General features: G+C 39.6%; 1 protein-coding gene across 1 annotated transcript; it reads right to left on the bottom strand.

Moving 5' to 3' along the window:
* Positions 1-1,249: 1,249 nt before the first annotated feature.
* On the bottom strand, positions 1,250-7,233 carry LOC149084808 (uncharacterized). The gene is made up of 2 exons (XM_089233808.1): positions 7,106-7,233; positions 1,250-1,856 (listed from the first exon to the last, which is right to left on the bottom strand). Exons 1-2 carry the CDS (start codon positions 7,231-7,233, stop codon positions 1,250-1,252), a joined length of 735 nt encoding a protein of 244 aa, XP_089089934.1.
* Positions 7,234-14,589: the final 7,356 nt, after the last annotated feature.

Here is a 14,589-nt window from a genome sequence, read left to right as displayed (position 1 = left end):
TATTATAGACCTAATGACGAGATCAAGTCCGAAGAAAGTACAAAGTTCACTTGAATATACAAGGTTCAGTTGCGCACTAGTGGATTCACCGGCGGTATACATTCGAATACATGAATATATTGATGAAAAACAATAATTATGGCGTTTCGTATAGCAGTTGAGAAAGTATATATAATGTGATTATAAGCAGGTGTCCAAGTGCAATGTCAGAATTTTTATAACAGATGGGCTCTGGGAATGATCTAGACAGAAAGCGATGCCACGAAACGTAAGATATATAGCGTACATACATGATGATACGATGTAAACATTGTATGGTATATAACATAAGCGTAGTGAATATACATGAAATAGGATAAAATTTAATTATGCGTATAGGACAACATCTACAAACTACGCATGATTCATAATAAAAATTCAGTCAACAATTGAACCAAAAATAAAAATTCTATCGACAATGCAATCAATAAAAAAAAAAAAAAAAAATTTCAATCAACAATTGCGCTCAGCCCTTCAAAGCAGAGTAGCTAAATTCAAACAGGATATTATTAAACATTGAATCTGAAGTATATGCTTTGGATAAAAGAATATATCATATATGAACATGGAACGAATACATACTGGCATCACTGACAATGAGAATGATAAATTTCATCAAAATATTACTATATATATTTTATAGCACATGGGGTTAGGAAAGACGTCGCAGTTATGGTACATAGTCTGAGTCCGAATCAGAGTCCAAGGGATCTTCTCTGTCTTCATATGCAATAGGTCTCGGGAAGATGTATAACTCTTGATTATTTTCCATAAAGTTGATAAGATTTTTAATCTTATGATAAGTACCAGGATTTTGGAAGACCTTCAACTTCCAAGACTGTGTATCAGCAACACTGATTTGTAAGTGGAATTCTTTGGTCAACGGGCAGGCTGTAGCGTAGTGGATGACCGTGCCCTCCCCGCCACATTTGCATTTCTCAGTCTGTCGATGAAACCTCGCCAGATATGCTGGGAAAGGACCATGTTCAGAAAAGAATATAACCATTTCTCTGGTTCATTTCCCATATTTGTATCTAGCTGTGGGGAGGAGGGCATATATTTTCCTGCCCACTTTGCGTTCTGTCTGCCATCGATTTTGCCACTTCTGCATCATTTCCTCAGATAATATGTTTTTTGCCCACGACGTAGGGAAGAGCAGCGAAAAATCAGACGTCACTCTTGCAGTCGCAGCTTTTGCAAGTTGGTCTGCCTATTCATTCCCATATGTTCCTGCGTGAGCTTTCACCCAATTGAGACTGATTTGAGGATTGGCACACAGAACCTTTCTGATTTGCCTAGCGATGAGGTGTTGAGACAGGGGATCCCTGATTGAATGGAGTGATGAAAGTGAGTCTGTGAAGATAGATGTTCTCTTCTGGAATTCTTCCGCTTTCTTAATAGCCATAAGTAAAGCAAAGAGTTCGGCTTGGAATACCGTGTTATTGGTATTCAATTTACAAGTCCATCTGTAGAAAATGTCATCTTTCTGAAGGATAGTAAACGCCGCTGCAACTCCATTTTCCGTCTTTGAACCATCGGTATAGATGTCGAAATAGGATTTTTTAAACAGTTCCGTGTCAGTCGGGTCTGTAGATATTTGTCTATCATCAGGATATTCTGCCGGGTGTCTCGTCCATCCGGTGATTTTCCTTTGGAGTTGAGTGTGACTGATGTGAGTTGCATCATGTAGTTGGATATTGCGTTTGTTCCGAAGTGCCCCTATTTTAGCTTCGTACTCCACGATATATCTTAGTGGAGGCAGACCAGCCAAGATTTGCAGGGCGTTTGTTGGTGACGTCGAGTAAGCAAGTGAAATACTGTATGAAGGAAAAAAGTGTGACTAGTTTTATCCAACAGAGGTCTACCAGAGCCGTCTTAACGCATATGCTCCACCAGAATACGACCCGGGGCTCTAGAGTCTTGAGCATAGTTTCCCAACCTTTTTTGACCCATCGCCCTCCAACGCAATCTAACCCATAGGATCCTATGTTACACCCGTAGCTTCTATCGCCCACATTGAGAATCACTGGTGTAGAGCATAGAGACCATCATAATGAGATCTGATAATAATAAATTTTTAGAAAATAAGTTCGACATGTATTGGTTGGCAGGTACTTCGAGACAGGTTATGAGTTCCTGGTGCTATTAAGATAGTCCTGTATACAGCCAAGGCTATCTCAATATATGGGACTCACCTGGCCACTGATGTCTATGGGGGGGCAGCCCTATATGAAAAAATCTGGTATGATTTTCAAGAGTATGGAAATGTGTTACTTCTAGCAAAGACCAGAGCTAAAAGACAAAAATTTTCCCTTGGGCTCATGGCGTTGAAACAGCCTGCATAGAACTCCACGCAAAAACCCTCACTGAATCAAGGATCTGGAGATCGATTTCATTTAAGAAAATTTTGTTCAGTGTAAATTTACTCAAAAAAAATCAATCATTTAACATGCAGGAAGAATTTTGTTTTCGGATGAGGGTGGAAGGGACCCTGGAGAGGACAAGGGAGCCATGAAAAGAAAAAACATGGTCTAAAGGAGGCCACGGGCGAAAAAATTTTAGGAAACACATGTAAAAGAAAGAAAGAATGGAATTTTGTCTCGATAAGGCTAAGAATTTTTGCCTTTATATTGCCCTTCATTTAATTATTTTTTTCTCGTGTGGAAATTTAAAAAGTAGTTTGGGCCCCTCAGGCAAGAGTCTTCTCAGCCCATGGGTGGAGATACTGGGGGGGAAGTACCTGCCCCCCCAGCGTCAGAAGTGGAGTCGACTGATCTAATGTATATATGTATAGACATCATCATCGTGCCCCCCAGCAATAATGACCGTGCCCCCCCCCCAGACTTCCAAGTCTATCTCCGCCTATGTCTCAGCCTCGCCCTTAAAAGGCCTATTTGAATCAACTACTGCAATATTCTACTAACTTGTTTTTGTCCTGAAATTTCCTCAGGTAGATGGCAGCACCAACATGAAATGTATTAAAATATTAAATATTCAAGACAATGAAAATTATTACAGCTGAAAACAAGTGTGTCGAATACAACGAGGCTAAAAAAAAAATTCTAGAGCCAAAAATCCATGATGGGACTCTGATTGCAGAAATCTCTAAACCCCTTTAAAAAATACCGTATCTTTTCAATTAACCATTACAGCGGCAATGACGAGATATCTCGCTGAACTTGACACGTTGTATTTCGGCACACACACACACGTCTGAAATATCTCTCCTCCTCAAAACCATCTCATTTCGGAAACGCCCGAGCCCAAACACGTTTCTAACGATGCTTCGCCTACGGAACATGTTTTCCATTCCCCCCCCCCCCCCCGAACCTGTAAGATCAACTACCAGTGGGTGAATTCAGCTTTTGTTTAAAGTTTGTTAAAAAAGAAAGAGAGAGCTCGTGTTTTCATCATTTCTCTTCTTGGTAAGTATAGGAAAATACGTACAGTTTAAATAATAGAAAAGGTCAGAGTATTGTGTTTCATCTCGGCCGTTTTTTTTATTCTCAGCTTATGGGTTATCGTCATAAACTTGCCTTCACAAAAATAGCTCCACCCGTACATGGATCGCAGCGAATACTACGGACCGGTTACGACATTAAGAACGGAAATGTTTGTCAACAAGGAAGAAGGAAAGAACACCTTCTAGCCTCCTACATAGTCTTACAGCCTGATGACGCGATAACTTACAGGAAAACAAATAGGTTTTGTTGAACCTTGGCTTCAGAATGCGCAAAAATTTGCGACGGAAAATAAATTGATAGCATTATCCGAAGTCCCAATATTTATAAACGAATTTTTTCATATGTGATGATATTGTTCCGTTCTTTGCGAAAGTAACACCAATATGCAAATGATTACTTTATCCATGATTCTAATAAGCGACGTCGACTGTATATATAACCGTCTTTATCATATATATCAGGCCATTTTATAAGAAATTCAAACCAGTGGATCACTATGAAAAAAGGTCATCCACCAGTGTGGAAGGATCGAGTCATAATGATTAACAAAAAACAATAGGTCATTGTCCACTAGCGAACATTTTTTTTTCTTTACTGGTGGGCCAAAAACATTGTTTTGTTGGTGTTTATTGTGGTGTTTGTTATTTGGGATCTTAACGTATTGAAACGTCTTCTTTTGACGTATATATTTTGACATGTATATACTACGAAGAGTTTTCGATTTGAATGGTAATTTTCAAAACAGAGCTTTCACAAATGGGACTTATTAAGCGGAGGGGGTTGACGTATTATCGAGTTCAATAGCATTACAACCCCATAGAGAACAACTGGGCTTTCCAAAAGTGACCTAACGAGGTTTGACTGTATAATCTTTTTGCCTTTATCTTCTATCACTTGCTCAACAAAATGTTTTCAGTACCTTTTTTTACCTGTATTGAACAACAACAAAAGTTCCTAGCACAATTGGGCTAGTGTTGAGAGCCAGGATTATGTGCACATGCATGTGCATATTTTGGCTTTTCCCAGCATTAATGCATATAAATGCATAAAATCAAAGAATTTTCAGAATAAGTGCATATTTGTGAAGGTTTATTGAAGCTCAATCACACACACACACACTTTTTCATAGTTTTTCAAATATTATCATAACATCGGGTTTTTTTTCCCGCAGGTAGGATTTTTTTCAAATATCAACTGTTTCAGCGTTAGCATCAAAAATGTTCAATTCTTTTAGTAGTCTCGAAATTCTCTTTTACTGTTCTAATTCTTTTTTCTACTGTTTTAATTCTTTTTGTTTATTTTCGTTACTGAACAGCCACGACTAACTAGGAATTGAAAATGCTCAAATAAAAAATATTTAGAAGTTATTTGCATATACATATGTGAGGAGGTAAATGAATATGCACTAACAAATAGAAAATATGCATTTTAAAAACATCTCATTTTCTTGCATAGTGTTTTTTTAACTCATATTTTCACATTTTTGTGGTACATATTTTCGAATTTTTAACTTTTTTCAGGATTTTTCAAATATAAACACAAAGGACACAACAGGCAAATTGCCCAAACGGTGGCGGAAAAAAGATATCCATAAAAGATATGGATGCGTGTAAAGACAGTATATTATTTCGGCATTTTTAAATGCATATTTCGGCATTTTAAGTGCATATTTTAGACTTTTTAAGTGCATATTTGCATTTTTTTAGAGCATATTTTAGACTTTTTAAGTGCATATTTGCATTTTTTTAGAGCATATTTTGCCACTTTTTAAGTGCATATAATCCGGGCTCTAGATCATCATCCAGTGCAAAAACTCCCGTGACAACACTCACCTAACAATCAAGCAAAATTTTCCTAATTCTTGAAAATTCATGCTAAGCTTAATTTTATTAATTTTTAAATGGAAGAAAAATGCTTATCTTCTCTTAGAGCAGTAGTAGCTCGAGCACCACACACGTTGTCAATATCAACTGACAATAGAGGAAACAGCAGTGATAGAAGTAATACCACCGTAACAGAAACTGAGCACACAGAATGTCTAATTTTATCTTTTTTTCTGCATAAAAAGTTTACCAAATAAAACATTAATATTATATAAATGTGTAAATGTGTTGTATATGTCACTGCCAAAGCCAGTTCACGAATTGGTCAATTTCGTTATAAATTGACCAGAGCAGTGCCCGAATTTCGGGCTTCGGCCAGCCAGTTCGTGAAGTGGCCGGATCCAATAACCAAAGACATGATTCGGATTCATCGCCAAGTTGGCGTATTTTTTCGTGGTAATTATGTCCACGTTAGTTATGGCAACCCATCCAACCGCGGTCACAATGCGGTAATAATTTTTTTCTCAAAATTTGACAGAAAAAACTATATGGCTATATTATTTTATTTTTAGTTTTCTCTCTTTTTTTCTCTCGTTACATGGAGCTAATCCAATACAGCTACTATATATAGCCATGCATCACACATTGGCGATGAAAAAAAATGGATGTAGCGCCTACCGGACCGTCTTACATCAGCACATAAAATTTTCGCCAGGGATCTCCGATCACTTCATGAATTTGCCGGTCAAAGACCGAATCATTTCTGAAAATCGAACTTTGGTCAAAGCCATGGGCGGAGATACGGGAGGGGGGCGTGGGGGCATTGCCCCCCCCCAGCGTCAGAGGTGGAGTCGACTGATCTAATGTATATATGTATAGACATCATCATCGTGCCCCCCCCCCCAGACTTCCAAGTCTATTCCGCCTATGGTCAAAACTCTCGTCCAATTCGCGAACTGACCATACGTGCACTTCAGGCTATGGCAGTGACGTATATATAAAAGCAAACGTAAAAGAGCAGAAAAATGAAGAAAACATTTTATGGGAATATTTTTGAAGTACAAGGTGAATTTCCCCCCACTTCTGACAATTCTCACGCCGTTTTGAATCAACTGAAATTAGCTTTTTTCAGCTTTTTTTTTTTCTACAAGGCCCTTCGGTAAGAAATTCTAAAATAGTATTTTCACATTCTGCCAAAACAATTGCACTGAGGCTTTGTACTTTTACATTGAATACTTTTGTGTTTTTCAAGACTATTGCTTCAGACCAGGGCCGTCTTAAGAGCATCATGGGCCCGCGGGTCGTGGTTTTTCTGTGGCCCTACCTGGTAAACTCTAGAAAATGTTAACTAGATCTCATTTTCGTGAGGTGCCCGGGTGGGCCCATGCATTAAGACGTGCTTCAGACCAACTTAAATGCAATCGCTACATATAGGTAAATAGAGCATGAATCTCAGAGTTGACAAGTGCATGTTTTCTTTTCTTTTTTTTTTTTTAAATATAAACGTGATCCTCACGCATTCGCAAGGGATCGACATGATCCGTCCAGGGAATTTGTTAGTGTTAGTAAACATTCATGTCCGAACTAGGATTTGAACCCAAACCTACAGTGATAAGCTAGCTCCTTCGAAATCACTCGACTGCCAGGTGGCTGTTGGTTTTGACCTTGTGAGTTGAAAGGTACGGATGGATCTAGACTTACCGTGATTTCAGAATTCACCCTAATCTTCAGTGAGTCGTACACTTTTGGAGGCCATATCTATGACTCTGAAGAATGTACCTTCTCTGGACCAGTTCGACCAAGATGAAAGGGTCCAGAGAAGAGACACCAGACCTTTTGGTATGCAGCAGCACCGTATTTGTTTTTGCCGCCTCCTCCCATTTCAGTCTAACTTTTTTACCTCCCATAGCATTACTAATAAATCATAAACAAAAACAAAAAGTGGTACTGTATATAAATGCGGCTAAATTTTACTTCTGTCCTGTATTCGAATCCTATTCCGATCCATAACAATTGCCATATAACGTGGGGGGTGCTCAACCTCCGGCATGCAGGCGTCTACACATCGATGAAATTCGAATGTATGGTGCATACATTCGAATATGAAGGTATCTCGGCACCAACTAATGGTGATGAGATACTTTCTGCGTACTTGGTTATAATCTAGCAACAAAATCAAAATAATGCACATTACATAATATCTATACATATTATCTTTAACCGCACGTCCTATATATAAAGTGTATTTTGGAATAATGAAATACTTTTTCAAAATTGTTTCGTGCACCGATTAAAATTCTAGACGGGGCCCGCCAGTGCTTTCTGCACGCGTGTGATTTAACTGCTTGAATTATATACTTGAATATACAGTGTCCCACAATCATCTGACGGTTTTCAAATGGAAATAGCGCCGCTGTGGTGGTCGAGTGGTCATAGTGACGGACTCGCGCCGCGAGGTCCCGGGTTCGAACCCCACCGTCGTCATCACAGTAATGGTTGGCTGAAGTTGGTTTTCTGTGGTTCCCAACTTCAAGGCGCGAATACGAGCCGGTCTCTCCACAGAGAGCAACAGACCTACAAACAGTACAAATGTAGTCAATCGTAACACTTCACTTCTGAAATATAGATGGATAGCGCTCAGACGGTTAGGTACACACAGTTACACTTCCGGCAACGACTCACTAGGTAGTAAATCGCCCATAGATGGTGATAGACCTGAGTTGTGCTCGGTTTGAAAGAAAAATGGGAATAGCAGAAAACGGTGACAGATATTAAAGTTATGTGCGAAGTCAGGAATTTTTCAGCTACGTCGTTGTTGGGAGGGATGTTTCAAGGAATTGTATAGTAAAGAAAAAGTAACTTTTTATATGGACAACCTGTGCCCAAAAACAGAATTAAAAAGTTGTTGTCCTCTCTCTGTGTCTCTTCTACGTTTTTCTACTACGATATTTCTACGTTTCTAAGTGCAATATTCGCAGAGATACCCGTATTCAAAAACCGGAGAAAAGTTGGGAAAGAATTGTTGTCCGTAAGTTTTTTTGCTGGCTTTTTTCCCCAACTTTCCTCCGATTTTTGAAATTCAAAAACATCTCAGTAAGTATTTAGAAAGAAGGAAATTCTTATTAATTAAACTGTTTTTGTTCCTTCCATTTTTTGTGCTTTCCCTTATGCTACTTTTATATTGAAAGCCACATAAAAAATGCAATAACAGTATAGATCAGCGATTCTCAACCTTTCTTGACCCACGGAGCCCTTTCCGGTATATAATTTCTATGGCGGAGCCCGTAGGCCTATTTTCTATTTATTCATCAAAGTTACTGATTTATTTTTATTATTCAAAAATATTAATTTTTTTTTCTAATTTACCTGGGAATTCACACGGAGCACTTGGGACTCCAAGGAGCACCGGTTGAGAACCACTGGTGTCGATTACAGGGCCGTCATTTCAACTTTTTCCAGGGTGGGGGCAAAGAACATGTACTCAATTTACACTGCTGGCCACCCAAATTGCAACACCAAGAAAGACAAGAGATATCGCAACAATATTTATTTTGTAGGTAACATGTTGACCAAGCATCAAATGATTAAATTTATAGACTTCTGTGAAGTGTGGTTCCTGCCAAAATCAGTAGCCAGAGTAGCCGCCATTGTTGGAGATCACCGCTGCCACACGCCTCGGCATTGATTCAAAGAGACTTTGGATGTGTTCTTGGGGTACAGCAGACTAAGCAGCTTCCACGCGTTGCCAAAGTTGATCTGGTGTGGCAGCTGGGGATGTAATGTGGGTCAATCGTTGAGCAACCATGGACCACATGTTTTCTATCGGCGAAAGATCCGGAGAGAGAGCTGGCCAGGGAAGCAATTCAATCTGGCGATTGACGAAGAACCTTTGGACAATGCGTGCCACGTGTGGTCGCGCATTATCCTGTTGAAATATGGCTGTGGGCAAGCCCTGAAGGTAAGGAAGGACAACTGGCTCCAACACCTCGGAGATGTAGCGCTGGCTTTTTAAAGTACCGGCAATGCGTACTAGAGGAGTGCGAGAGTGATATCCAATACCGCCCCATACCATAATACCCGGTGCAGGACCAGTGTGGCGGTGCATAACGCAGCTGTTCAGCATCCTCTCTCCATGGTGTCTCCAGACTCGAATCCGACCATCGTGGTGTTGCAGACAGAAGCGTGACTCGTCAGTAAAGACAATTTCATTCCATTGTGCCGTCCACATCCTTCTTTCATCGCACCATTGGCGGCGGAGACGTCTGTGGTTCTGCGTCAAGGGTAGACGAAGCAATGGACGTCTTGCGGACAGACCACTCTGCTGTAAACGGCGTCGAATGGTACGCGCAGACACTGGATGATGCGGTACAGACTGAATGTGCTGTGCTATGGTTCGTGATGATCACATATCCGCATTACAGTTGTTTGGTTTCGTCCAACACGACTACCGATTTCCCTGAAAGATAATCCACAATCTCGGTAGGCCACTATCCTTCCTCTGTCGAACTCGGATACTTGATCAAAAGATGATCGCTGTTTTCTACGAGGCATAATTGATCGTTTTTTTTAAAAAACCACAAGAAAAACACAATTGCTGTACTTCAAATCGTCGAAATCTCCAAGTCTTAAATAGCGCTTTGAAGTGGCGCCACAGGCGCGCGTGATGTGCGTCTGCGCTGAAATTCTAATCATTTGCATATCTCACCTCCGCTAATGCATGTTGTAAATTTCATATTATTTGCATGCTTCCTTCAGGGTGTTGCATTTACGGTGGCCAGCAGTGTATTTATAATTATATATATATATTTGTATATATATATATATACCATTTTAGTGTATTTTCAAAAGCCAGGGGGGCAGCAGCCCCCCTGACCCCCCCCCCCAAATGATGAAATGACGGACCTGGTAGATTATGTGAAAAATTCTTTGAAAAATTTAGTATTTAAAAGGTTAGAATACATATTTTACAGATTTTCTCCTATTATACCAAAATAAATTTCGGAGGTCACTCCAATGTTTTTTCTGTCCCCCCTCTTCCTATACTCCAAAATTCGCCGCGCCTCCGAATTTGCCGTCCTGGGCTATAGCCCGCTTAGCCCCCTGTAAATACACTACTGAGTATGCAGAGCTTGGGCTATGAAAAGGGATCAATATTTTTTCGTTAGATGATCGTAGGTATCGCATCGATATGATTCATAGACTAATATGATTGAAGTATTTAAGGTTTTCGATGGGATGGGGGTGAAGGCTGAAACACACTACACTGACGTGACGTGATTTCATGTCATGTCAGAGAAAAAACGTTATGAATCCTCATTCGTGGAAATTTTTTGACGAAGAAATTCTGTGTCACAATTCCCACGAATCAGAATTCACAGCGTCTCCGACGTGACGTTATAATCACATCACGTCAGTGTTGTGTGTTTCGCCCTTAAGATATGGAACTGTTGATACTTATGTAACGGAGTGCTTCGACAAAGTGACATCAATATTGGAAGTTTTTTCTAACAGAGTAGTGAATATACAGACAGTATTTTTGTATCGAACAACCCGCGTTTCACTTACGAGTTGAATGGTGGTGTCATTCCAGATGCAACTAGGATCACCGATTTAGGAATCCTCATTGACGAGCGGCTTAGGTTTTGTGAACATTGTTCAGCAGTGGTCAAAAAAGAATGCGAACAGAATGCCCAGTTTCATTCTCAAAAAAGTCTCTTTGCGTTCTTCTAAAGGGATCCTTCCACTTTTCCGGGGCATAGTTCGTCCTGGATTGGAGTATGCCGTTAGGTTTTGGAGACCATACTTACAGAAGGATATTGACCTGGTCGAGGGGGTGCAGAGAAGAGCCACGCGGACTCTTGATGGCACACGGGGCTTAAGCTATAAAGTGAGACTTGATTTTTTGAATATGTTTACACTGGAAGAGCGTAGCTGTCGGGGAAGAGGGGATATGATTGAAGTGTTTAAAATTTTCAACGGGATGGATAAAATGGACTACGAGTTATTAATACATCGTCAATCAACTGCTTTGACAACTGGACACCAGTATCGATTGGTAAGGGACAATTTCAGGTTATAGTGTCACAGGGAGTTGTTCCTCTAATAGGGTTGTGAATGGAATAGCTTACCTCGGGGGGTCCGACACGACTGACACGTTTAAAAAGAAATACGATAAACATATTGGGATGAATAGAGAAGCTGTTCATACTTAATGAGACAACAATAATTTATTATGGGCAGTATATTTACACTCATGTCCATAAATTAAGGATAATTCAGAATCACACGGAAATCGAAATCTAAAGTAAAAATTTCACCTGCAGAATTATCACACACATCTGCAAGAATGATATGCAAATTTCAGGAAACCACCAGATGATGCCGATAGTACGTCACAATGACGAGAGTGTAACAGGGGGGTATATAAGGAATGGTGGCAAAGGAGTAAAATTGTTCACAAGAGTTCTGTAAGGCGCTCAGTGCCATAAGCGAATAGTTATGACACAGAGGACGCATGTGGATGATTTTTTACGTGGTAGAATTATCATTCCACTAGCCACATTCCAGGCGGAGGATAACTCCGCCTGGAATGTGGGCGTACTCAGATGGAAGTATCCGAGGAACTTGGAATTGCCCAAAGTGTCATCTCTAGGCTTTGGCAACGATTCCAAGATAACGGAAATGCCAGTAGACGTTACAGTACAGGTCGCCCCTGAGTTACAACGCCGAATGAAGACCGGTATTTGACAGTAACTGCCAAAAGAAGCAGACGGAGCACAGCATCCGACCTGTCTCGTCAGCTATCTGCAGCCACGGGTACCACAGTTTCAAGGCAAACCGTGTACAGACGTTTGGGAGATATTGGTCTATATGCTCGCAGGCCTGTCAGATGTGTTCCGCTCACGGCAACTCACTGTCGGCAGCGATTAGCCTGGAGTAGAGAACATGCAATGTGGACATCGTCACAGTGGGCTTGTGTGATGTTTTCCGACGAGTCCAGGTTTAGCTTGCAGTCTGATTCACGTCGGACTTTGATATGGAGAACGCCGGGTACCCGTTACCACCAAGACAGCATCATTGAACGACACCGTTACGGTGGTGCAGCATTGCTCGTTTGGGGTGGAATTATACTGGGTTCCAGAACAGATCTGCATGTTCAAACCGGAACCATGAAAGCCCAAATTTATCGGGACATCATTCTGGAACAACATGTACATTTGTTTAGGGTGCCATGGGCGCAGAATTTGTGTTTATGGATGACAACGCCCGTCCTCACCGAGCAAACATCGTAAACGAATGCCTTGAATCTGAGGATATAACCCGTATGGAATGGCCAGCATTCTCACCTGACTTGAATCCGATAGAGCATGTGTGGGACATGCTTGGCCGACGAGTTGCAGCCCGTCAACCACCTCCTATACGTGTACCGGAACTTCGGAGAGCATTGCTTGCTGAGTGGAGTGATCTTCCTCAGATCGATAATTTGATACTCGGCATGCCTAGGCGTTGTACGGACTGTATTTCATCGCATGGGAGACATACAATGTATTAACCGTCATACCAACCATGTAATAGTAAGTTTTTGTAAAGGAGATATTTTTTATAATTGCTCCAGGGAGCAAAAATCGTAGTTTTTATGAATGGTATCATACGTACACCATCGTTTTTGTTCTTTATCTTTTGTTTAATAAATGGGCTTTATGAATAAGTAACGTTTGTTTTGTTTCTGAACCTTTATTTGCCGGAGCTGGCATTGTCCTCAATTTATGGACATGAGTGTATATTACATCATAATTGATTTTTTATTGCTTTTATTGGGTTACTGTATTTTAGTTATATTCGACATCCATATTTTTTATGGGTATCTTTTTTCAGCCATCTCGTTGGGCATTTTGTCTGTGGCTTTGGTATTTGTATAAAAACTGCTTACCTTGTCGTAAATTCCACCACAGTAGGTTTAAAAAGACATTATGATGACCATGGTAGGAAAAATCGCGAAGCTAACCGTTGTTCGATGATAAGTTGACTATCATTTTTATTGGCATTATATTTTATTTTATCAAAGTTTTTCAGTTTCTTCGCATTAATTATTTTTCGTTATTAATTTTCGGTCGCTGTATTTAAGTATTATGGACATAAATATTTGTCCTAATGATTTTTTCATCTTTATTTATCGATTTTTTTTCAGCTACCTCGTTGGGCAATTTTCTTGTATGGTTTTGAGTTCACATTTGTATTAAAATAGCCGTTAAATACTTTTTTCAGGATCCACTTGTAACAGCTCTCTTTAAAAATATGTTAGAACTTGGAAGAAATGTAAAATATAATTTGTTATAGTATATGATGAACAGAAAACAAAGCTTATACAGTAAGAAAACAGTTGCGTTGTTGCGTCTTCGATACAAATTCTCTCACAGAGCCTAATCAATATAACACACATTTTGACTTTTCAAACAATGGCTATTTGTATACGTTTTTGTACAGCATGTGTAAAAGGCAGGGGGAAAAATATTGCATAATTATCACTATACTCAACCGAAGAGAGAAGTTATGAATAAAATAACGTTTCTCTACATGATACCGATCATCGAAGCTTGACTAATGATACTCTGAACATGTGATTGCGTGATCCGACCAATATGCTGTGTGATTATACAATATGGCCTCTTGTACCGGCCATGAAACGTGATGAGGGTAAAGGTCGAAACAAATTCCTCGGCTTCACAAATAATCAACGTGTTGTATTTCATGCAATCAATGTTTCTTCGATGAATTTCGAGTGAAAGTATTGATTCATTATTTTATTCGCTTATATATAAATAATAAAAAAAAAGATCGGTGCATGGATTATATTGGATATTGTAAATTGTTTTATTAAATACTACCATCTTCAGAAGTAGTAGCTCTAATTAACTGCGAAATATTTGTAATTATGGAAATTTCAAGGATCGTTAGAACGAAATTATATTAGTTGATTGATATCGATACATGTGTTCTGATGAAAATAATTTAAAAATTTCAACCTCGAACTTGTTTTTACTTTGAATGTCTGTAACAATAGGTTACTCCTAAAACAAATTTTGTCACCCAAGAAAAATTTGGTTTTTTAAAATCCTATTTAGAAATTCGCACTTTTTTTTGTTAATTAATTGTTTCCTTTAGGGCGAAGAGATGAAAATTAAAATTTTCGCCTAGTAACCGAACCAGAGAATTTTCTGCAAACTGTTAGCTCTCGTACGTAAAGCCGTCCAAAAGAGATTGGG

Source organism: Pholcus phalangioides, unplaced genomic scaffold (assembly GCF_987345545.1).
Source record: "Pholcus phalangioides strain wild (caught in Gottingen) unplaced genomic scaffold, Ppha-v1.0 ptg000007l_1, whole genome shotgun sequence".
NCBI lineage: Eukaryota > Metazoa > Arthropoda > Arachnida > Araneae > Pholcidae > Pholcus > Pholcus phalangioides.
The sequence above is the reverse complement of the archived record's forward strand: the minus strand, read 5'-3'. Positions and strand labels throughout refer to the sequence as shown.